The 10,513-nt window shown below is 31.5% G+C and overlaps 1 protein-coding gene across 1 annotated transcript; it reads right to left on the bottom strand.

Annotated features, from left to right (window-relative positions):
- Positions 1 to 6,340: 6,340 nt before the first annotated feature.
- On the bottom strand, positions 6,341 to 10,220 carry LOC114181622 (LRR receptor-like serine/threonine-protein kinase RPK2). Its single transcript, XM_028068124.2, has one exon. It carries the CDS (start codon positions 10,023 to 10,025, stop codon positions 6,615 to 6,617), a length of 3,411 nt encoding a protein of 1,136 aa, XP_027923925.1. The 5' UTR covers positions 10,026 to 10,220; the 3' UTR covers positions 6,341 to 6,614.
- Positions 10,221 to 10,513: the final 293 nt, after the last annotated feature.

Below are 10,513 nucleotides of genomic sequence, written 5' to 3'. Positions count from 1 at the left end.
GATGATCGATTATGCGTATCAATCGTTCCTCTTGTGACTCTGTGTTAATATATTTTTAAATATTTTTATTATATCATAAGTTAATAAATAAATGTAATTAATTAAGTTAATATATAAAAAAACAATAAGAGTAAGTATTAAATGTTAGTAGTAGAAACTATAAGTATAATAAAGAAATAAAAGAAAGAGAAAGAAGAAATTTGTCAGTTTTATACAAAATATGGCAAAATAGTGGTAGGTTACTTATAAAAAAATCAATTAACAATTATATCTTTAAAAAAATCAGTTAATAATTCTATTATAAAAGGTAAAATGAAAATAAAAATTATGTACACAAAAATAAGTAACCTCCTTGTATATAAGTATATAGATGAAAGTATACGATGTTTTTAACTTTTAAAATAATTCAGAAACAACATATTCATAGTTTTATGAACTTCATTTGCAACTGGGGCAATAAATTTTCTAATTAAATATAAATAACTTTTGCATAAAATCTTTAGATAAGAATAAATAATTTATTCAGTATACATATTTTGATATAAAAATAAGGATAAATAATTTATTCAGTACACATATTTTTACTTTAGTATAATAAATAGAAAAACTATAATCTTATCTTATAATATGAACTTAATTCTGCTAATTTTATTAATAATTAATCATAAGTCTAAGTCTGATCTTTAGTGATTTTCATACGTTTTTTTTAAAAGAAAACTAATGTTATTATGCAATTAATTTTTAAAATATATCTCTCTTTTTTTTTAGTTTTGATAAAAACTTAATTTCTATTTTTGCAGCTTTGGGTGTTTCTTTTACCTTGATGAAATATGATTTTACTTTGTTAATAAATCAAAAATAGTTGGTTCTTGTGAATTGTGTGATGGTCTTTACGCTATTAAATTACAAGTTACACGGCTTATATTTCAATACATGTTTTTATTGGGTTAAAACAATGTGTTGTGAATGATAATTCCACTATGTTATGACACCGAAGTACTTAGTACTTTGTATTTTACCTGATGTTGAGACTTCTGGAAATTGCATTAAGAATAAGCAAACTAACAAGTCCAACAAAAATAATAAAATAAAAGGGGGTGCTAAAAGGAGTTCAAACCTACTAGAAATAATTTATACATATATTTGATTATAAATGATTACTCACGATGTATGTATCCTTACTTGCTTTGTTCTAAGAATGAAACTTTAGATGCTTTTAAAGTGTTTAAGACTGAAGTATAGTTACAACGAAGAAAGCAACTTAAGATTGTGAGATTGGATAGAGATGGAGAGTATTATGGTAAATACACTATGAGTGGACAAACCTGGTCCATTTGTGAAATTTCTTCAAGAACATGAGATTGTTGCCCAATATACTATGCCTAGTTCTTTGGATCATAATTGTGTGTCAGAAATAATAAATCAAACTTTAATGGATATGGTGAGAAGCATGAGGAGTCATGCAACACTTCCTTTCCTAAATTCTTGTGAATTGAAGCACTTAAGATGGTTATGTATATAGTGAAACAAGTTCTAACCAAGGTTGTTTTAAGAACACTTTTTGAGTTATTTAAAAGTTGGAAATCCAATTTATGAGATTCTTGTGGATTGAAGCACTTTAAGTGACATTTTATAATCCCCAACAGAAGAAACTAGAACCTAAAACTATTAGTTGGTATTTCATTGGATATGTTGAAAAAGTCCAAAGGTTGTAGTGTTTTATTAGCCATCTTATAACACTAGAATTGTAGAATCAAAGAATGTAAAGTTTCTTGTAAATGATTTGATTAATGAGTGTTTTAATTCAAAATAATCATAATAAATTACAACCCTCTAAATCAAATGATAGACTAATCTCATTCATTCTCCTTTAATTCAAGAGGGTATTAGACATTTATACATGTTGATATGAAGTCACACAACAACTTCTTGCATTCATAATAACAAATAATTTTGTGTCTTTTTTTTTCCTTGACTTTCTTAATTGTTGAGTTTAACTTTCCTTCCTTTAATTTCTCCTTCCTTTCTCCTCATTATGAGGATCATCTAAAGGTTATTTGACCTTGAATATTTTTGGATGAGTGTTTCTCTTGTTCTATGCTTTGAATATGAGAAATTTTGTAGTTCTAAGTTATGCACTTTAGGTTGTTTAATATATATATCAGCTCTAATTTTAATGTTTAAGGAAGATTTTATCAATATAATCGTAATTATCTTAATGTCTACTTAAAGAACTATATTTAACCAATATAGTTTGAAATCTATTGATATATTTGGTATGTCTTCATTCTTCTTATTAATTAGTTCATATTATGTAATAAACAAATTGAGTTGATTACATTTTAATTCAATAAAACTTCCGTGCTCTGTTATTATTAGAGTGTCTCATTTTTCTTTTATTCATTTTAAAGAATGCACTTTACAAATTTTCTTATTTAAAGTTGAATAAATACTTTTTGCTTATATAAAACGGTTCATACACATTAAAAAAAAAGTATATTTTACTTATTATCAGCGGTTATAGTAAATTGCTACAAATAGTTTCATTTTTGATATTTTTTTAACTGCTACAAAGTTTTAGTTGTATTAATTTAATTGTTTTGTTTTTGCAAGTTAGATTTCCTTATTTCCGAATATTTGGTTCAAGAACTAAAGGATAATATGTTCAAATTTCCTTACTTCCTATTTTGTTATTGTTTGAATAAAAAAATTTCAAAGCGTGTAGAATGAAGAAATTTAAGATGTTAATTGGACTGCCTTCACTGTGCTTGGGAAGTTTAAATTTATACACTCTCACCCTGAGGAGAACATGTAATTAAAATTAATGCAATGATGGATGTAGCTATAACTAGATTAATGTGAACTGATGAAACTAATTGAGAAATTGATGAAACTAAATTATCTAATGTGTTCACTTTAAAGTTGTATATATTGTTAGTGGCTTCGTTTGCATGCTACTACTTTTTGTAAGTACACGAACTCTTCGCTTTTGGAAATATTATGTCTAACTGCTTCAGCAATCTGAATAGTTTTATGCATTGTGCATCATAGTTAAATGATAGATTGATGTGTATTGGGGTAGCAAGAACTTAGAGGCTTATTCTTGCAAGATTGATGTGTATTGCGACCTTTCTTCTACTAGATTTGGTGTTGGTCCTGAACCCTTGGAAGGGTTTTTATGTAGGAGTAGTTGTAGATTGAAAAATGGTTCTCCTTCTTAGAGATTTGAGGAAAAAGGCTTTCAAGAAGTTTAATATAAAGAATGAATTTTGTAGCGGTTGTCAATTGTTATTTAAGGGTGACAATACGGGTCAGTCTAACCCGTTTTAGCACAATCCGTCAAAAATGGATTGAACCGAACTAGCTTGTCAAACAAAAACGAACCAATAATCATAACACACCCTATAAATTAATATTAAAAGCATATTTAATCAAATAAATTTATTTTTAATTAATTAATGTTTTTAATTAGATAGATTAAAATAATTATTATGTTTACATTTAAATTACTCAATAAAAATAACAAATAATTGAAACTTAATTTGTAGATACTAATGATTTAAATTATCATATTATTATATATTTACACATTTAAAAAGTATAATATAAAAAATTAATTCTTTTATTATTTTTATTTTATTTTATTTTATTTTTAAAAAACGGGTCTGATCGGGACAAACTTACCTATATTTTGGCCTATCAAATTAACGGGTTGAACGGGATAGACTAGAAGAGGTTGACGGATTAAAATCTTCAACCCAACATGTCCCTTTTAACATGGACTGGCCCGTTGGCTCAGTCTATTTTACCAACATTACTAACATTTAAAATATTTTTGTTACAAACTATATTTGACATGTGTAATTTTGACAATTTGTTAGAAATTGTATTTATCACAATTTTTAACCCTAAAGATTGTAATTTTAATCTTCCCAAATATCATTATCTTTTGTAATGATATAATTTTCACAATTTATTCGTTATCTTAGTCTAGTAAAATATAGTTGTCCTTTTAAACTATCTATGTATCAATGTACTGTTGGAAAGTTGTCTTCTTAAATAAAAATTTCCAAATAATTTAACATTTTAGAACAACAATTAATGAAATTATTAAGAGTAATAAATGTAATATCTATAACTATATATAAAGGGGATTCCCTCTTTTGTGTCCACATTTCATAATTCCAACTTTACCCTTTATAATTTAATTATTTATTAAATTTTTAAAAATTAATGGTTATTTGTATAAGTTTTTATAAAATTATTTACTTATCTCCTTTTTCTTTTTTTCTCCTACTATTCATCAACAGTTATTTTTCTCTTATTTTCTCAGTACATTTTATTTTATTTTTTATAAATATACTTTTATTTTATTTATTAACTTAATAACATTACAACATCATCAATTATTAATATAATTCAAAAAAATGTGTACACACAGGCGCGATAGCGCCTGTGTTCACACTAGTTTATGATAAAATCAATACTATAGTTGTCACAACGGAGATAAATATTCCGACCATACATAACAGTTTTCTGAAGGACAAAAGGTTTAACGTCAAATTAATTTTTTAAATAATAAAAATACTTAATAGGAAAAATATATAAAAATAAAACAACCGAATATAATATAATATAAAATAAGATAAGATGTATAAAAAAAATAATTATGACTTACCTGTCTCTAAGTATTTGAAAATGTAATTATATTTATAATTAATTAGGAATTTTTTTTATTGACACGTGTATACGAGTATTAAACCCTCACGTGATCGCACTGTGTGCAATGAATCATGCAAAAATAAGGGAATAATTAATAAAATTAGAAATATGTTTAATTAGAGATTAGAAAACATATTCAAGAAATATGTTATGTATCATAAACATCAATAAAATCTTCCATAACTGCTACCAGGTCCATCAAATCATTCATTCCAAATTCTCATCTTCTATTTGTTTTATCTCTCTTTATCATAAACAATCAATCCAATTAAAATATCTTTTGAGTTCATACAGAGTTTTAAATAATATTTTTAATTCAATTTTAAATCAAATATTTTTTCAAAGACATGTTTTACGTTTTTAAATAAAATAAACATTTTGAAAAAACAATCAAAACATTAATATCAAATTATTTGTTTCTAATAAAATTAAAAAGTAATTTTTATATTAATTTTTAAAAAATAAATTGTGAGTTAAGAAAATAAATTAATATTATACGTATATAATTTATAAATAATTATTTTTTTATAATAATAAAAAATAATTATTTTATTAAATTTTATATAGTTATTATCATTTTTGTCAGAAGTAGTTTTCTATGAATAGTAACTATCCTAAGAAATTTAAGCCTTATACATTCATTTCAACGTCAAAGAAAAGCAGCAACGAAAATTAAACGAAGTGCACATTTTCTTGCCTAATTTTTTATATAACTTGTTAAGTATGTAATAGAAAATTGGTAAATTAATTGAAATATATAATAAATTTTAAAATTCATTAATTTCAATTTTAATTATTTTTATGAAAAAAAATGAAAACTCTAATTGAAGTTTCACCGTATTTTATATTCAAAATAAATTTTAAATCGTATTTAATTAAATAATATAATAATAATGTTTTAATTATTAAATCAATTTATTTTAAAAATATTTATTCATTTTATGATTTTTTTTTAACTTTTAGAAACAATAGAATAAAAAGTCTAAGTTATTGAATGTTTTAACTAGACTTCTTTGTCAAAGAAAAGTGTTCAATTAGAATAGAAGTGTTATTTTGGTAGATTTTTCATGTATTAGGTTAAAAGAACTTTTGTTCAGAACTGCCAGAAGTTTTTGTGGTACACAAATAGATTAGTCATAATAACGAAAAGTATGACGGAAAAAATGAATAGGGACATACGTGTACGTTTAGTTACAGATAAATTTTGATAAGAGATAAATTGGTATATAAAATAAAACTTAAAAAACATAAATTGGTCTTCAAGGATTTTTTTTTTTCATTAATCCTACAATAATGAAATTCAATTCTTCTACAATACTAATTTTATTCGACTAAACCAATACTTTAACCTAATTTCTGTCAATTACTTTGTACTCTCAAATTTGATTTTCAAGGAAAGAGGTATCTTAGAGATAATTATATACCAGATATAGAAAGTTCAAAATAAATAAAAATATATCTATTATTTCGAAGTGTATCTTTATGTAATGAACATAAAAAGTATAAGCATTTACTAACAGATATTTTAAAAGATAATATTATAACACTTTCCAAATAAATGACAAGATTGTAATCATTATAAGATCAGATAAATTTAGCAGAAGAGCACAGAAAGAAATTGAAAAAACATAATCTATTCTTCAATTTTATTGAACAAATAGACATGTAATGCAGGGGAAATCAAATATCTGCATTCTTCTGCAGAACCAACAGCAGGCCCCCTAACCTAATCAAGAGAGTACGGGAAAATTGGAGCTACAACTATATAAAAATGTACAGGGAGAGAATAAGTACAAATTAGAAACTCAACCTAAATCCACAAAAATGCTAAATTACAAATTACAATATTTCTAAGATTAATAATGTTAAAAAGTTGAAGCCACAGAAGCGGGCTAGCATGATGGGGGTTGAAGCTGCTTAAGCCTTCTGACAACTTGTTTCATAGTAGGTCTGGTAGAGAGAGAGTCAACAGTGCAGACAATAGCCAAGTGAAGAACCTCTACCAAATCATCTCCAGGTCCTGCTTCCCATAACCCAGCAGTGAAGAACTCATTTGCCCTTCCTTGCTTCAGTAGCATGCATGCCCATGCCACTATGTTGAATCCATTTCCAAAAGAAGAAAATGAAGGGTCCAATGCCTTCTTGTCTGAGAGCAACTCCAGAAGCACCACACCATAGCTATACACATCAGCCTTGTCAGAAACACGGCATGTCATGGCATATTCAGGAGCAACATACCCAAATGTTCCGGCTACACCAGTGGTGGCATGTGTCTCTGATGTTCCCAGAAGTCTAGCCAATCCAAAGTCCGATAGATAAGCATTGAAATCGTCATCTAACAAGATGTTGCTGGGCTTCACATCGCGGTGAAGAACTCGGGGAACACACTGATCATGCAGATAGGCGAGTGCACGGGCTATGTCCAATGCAATCTTGTGAAGAATCCTCCAATCCACGACCCTTGTGGACCTCTCTTGAATGAACTTTTCAAGATTCCCACCAGGCAAATAATTGTATATGAGAAACATCTCTGTCTCACATGCATGATAACCAATCAGAGTGACAAGATTAGGATGATGAAGCCTCCCAAGGGTTTTGGTTTCAGCATGGAATTGTTGAACACCTTGGAAACGTCCAACTGCCAGTCGTTTGACTGCCACCAGTACTCCTGGTGCTACCTCTGCCTTGTATGTTGCCCCAAAACCTCCACTCCCAATGCAGTTGCCAGCATTGAAATTTCCTGTGGCTTGAACAACACTTTCAAATGTCAACGGGACCCCGATATCAGTAAACACTGTAACTTCTTTTCTTGTAGAACCAACAACTCTGGACCCTGGCTTCCACTTCCGTGTGTAAAAGAATAGAACAATCAGGGCTATAAGTACCGAAACAATGGCTGAAGCAGAAGTTATAGATGCTATTTCAATGGAACTCAAGCTATTCCCACTGTCCTTGACAGGGGCTTGTTCTGCTGCTGCATTATAAGGTTTGCCATCAATAGGACCTAGTTGACTTCCTGATGGCACAGATAGAGAAACTCCACGGCAGGGACTTAGAAACGGATTCCCAACAGCACTGCTGCATTTAATCAAGCCACTATTAGAAGGCAATGATCCAGATAAGTTGTTGAAAGACACATTGAAGGCTGAGAGTGTAGTGACATATGCCAAACCACCAGGAATGTGACCAGAAAGATTGTTGTTATTGAGCAAAACATCAGTTAGATTTCTCATGTTCTCAATAGCCTTTGGAATCTCACCAGTAAGATAGTTTGAAGAAAGGTCCAAGATTTCCAAAGAGTACAACTGCCCCAGGCTGGTCGGAATTGAGCCATTTAACTTATTACCAGCCAAAGAAAGAAACTTCAGATTCTTTATCTGGCCAAGGCTGGTGGGTATCTGACCTTCTAACTGATTCTTACTGAGGTTCAACGATGCAAGGGAGACCATATTCCCTAAATCAACGGGAATTGGTCCTGCAAGCTGATTTCCAGACACATCCAAAAATTCCAATGATCTGCACATCCCACTGAGACTGGAAGGAATATGACCAGATATCCTATTATAACTGACATTTAGAAGCAATGCATCTAATCCATGACATTTCTCAAATAAATATGTAGGAAATGCTTCAGTAAGATTATTTTCACCGACCAGAAATGTGTAACTGCTCTGTTTCCCCAGCCTGTCCCGTGCCATAGGTAACGACAGAATGCCATTGAAGTTGTTTCGAGCAAAGTTGTGAGCAACCGAAATACCAACTCCCCCCATTGCTGTGAAAAGTGAATTCTCCCAAACCTTTGACAAAAAAAAGAATGCATATGGTGGAGAAACATTACCATCTTCAAACAGGTTGACATTCCAAGAAGGTTCAGGGGGACAAACAATATTGGAGAAATCAGGAATTGAACCAGATAACATGTTCCCGCTAACATCAAACGTGCTCATACAAGGAACGCGAAGTTCTTTAGAAAGAACCCCAGTAAGGTTGTTTCCACTCAAATCAAGAAAATGCAGCCTCTTGCAGACACCAAGCCGGTTCGGAAATTCCCCACTGAAAAAATTCTGAGCCAAATTTACCATTTCCAAGCTCTGACAACCACCCCAGTTCCCTTGAAAACTGCCTTCTAGATTCACCATGGGAGCCCATAATATCCTCAAGTTTGGAAGCGACAAAACCTCCACAGGCATTGACCCTTCAAAATAATTCAGCTCATCATTCACCGAACCCAATTTCCCAAAATCACCAGCGACATCCCCGCGTGGATCAAAGAGATTTGACAGCACAAGGACTGACAACTCCGAGCAATTCCCAAGCTCTCCAGGCACAGAACCACTGAGAGTGTTCCTGGACACATCCAACACCTCAAGGCTCTTGAGCTTCCCAAGCTCACTAGGAATACCCTCTTCCAACAAATTGGAATACAGCAAAAGCGTCCTCAACCTCTCACAATTCCCTAAACTCACCGGAATCCCTTGAACCAACGAATTCCCAGACAAATCCAAATGCTCAAGCTTCCAACAATTCTCCCCAATCTCTCGCGGAACAACCCCACTGAACTGATTAAACGAAAGATACACCCCTCTAAGCCTCCCAACAAAACCAGGCACAGAACCATTCAATTCATTACCAGACAAATTCAAAACCTCCAAACTCTCAAGAGACGAAATTGAACTAGGAATCTCCCCTACAATCCTATTAAACCCAAGATTCAGAACCCTCAACTTCCTCAAGCCGTTAATTCTAAAGGGAAGATATCCAGTTATCAGATTCCCTTCTAAATCGAGAACCTCTAGCTTTTCCATGCCCCAAATTGCTTCAGGAATTTCCCCCTCCAACGCGTTGAAGGGGAGAGACAAAACCCTAAGCTCTGTGAGCTCACTGATGAAATTAAAAGAAGAAATGTTTCCAAAGAGAGAACCTTTACTACCTTTGCACGTTCGCCGAACTCCGAATCCGTAAAGGGGGAATTGAGAGAAACCTGTGCACGGGTGAGAGGTTCCGTTGCCGAGGCTGCCGCCGTTTCCGGTGACGTTGACGGCGACCACCCGAGAGTTTGCGTTGCAGAGGACGCCGGACCAGGAGCAGTAGCCAGAGTCAGCGCCGTCTGCAGAGGTCCATGTGGAGAGTACGCCGGCGGGGTCGGAGAACGATGCCTTCAGGCGAAGGAGAGCGGATTCGTCCGAATCCGCCAATACGGCGTCGCTTCGCCACAAGAACAGAACCACGAAGAAGAGAAACTTCTCTAGGGAACTCCATTTGATCACTGAACTGCAATGAGAAGAAGAAGAAGAAGAAAACATCTCACAGTGAAAGAAAACCAAATCGCACGGAAAACCCCTTCTTCCCCGTTGAGTGAAGTCGAAGAGAAGAAGAAAAAAGGGTTTTTGAAAACCCTAATCCTGTGATATCAAGAAAAAAGACGATGGAAAATGATGGGGGAAGAAGGAGGAACAAGACTCTGACTCAACAGTGATCTCTTTGCAAAACGCGTTTTTCTTCCTTTCTTCTTCTTTATTTTTTAATTTTTTTTTAGTATAAAAAATGTTTTTAATGGCTTGATAAAGTGGACCCTCAACATTTTATAACTTTTTCAGTTAATTCCGAAATTGAAACACAAATTTTAACTAGTTATTGCTTTTAGAATTGTGTAGCTAATTATCTTTATTTTATTTTGGTCACGAAAGCTCAAGAATAGTGTTATTGATTAAGAAAACCATTTTTAACTATTTATACGTAAATTATTGAGTCTTTTAAGTTAAATAAGAAAAGAGAGTAAAGAAATTGCTCT

This window comes from Vigna unguiculata, chromosome 4, assembly GCF_037176805.1.
Source record: "Vigna unguiculata cultivar grain cowpea cultivar isolate G323 ecotype 2 chromosome 4, ASM3717680v1, whole genome shotgun sequence".
NCBI lineage: Eukaryota > Viridiplantae > Streptophyta > Magnoliopsida > Fabales > Fabaceae > Vigna > Vigna unguiculata.
Note: the sequence above shows the minus strand (reverse complement) of the source record. Positions and strands in the feature narration are given on the sequence as shown.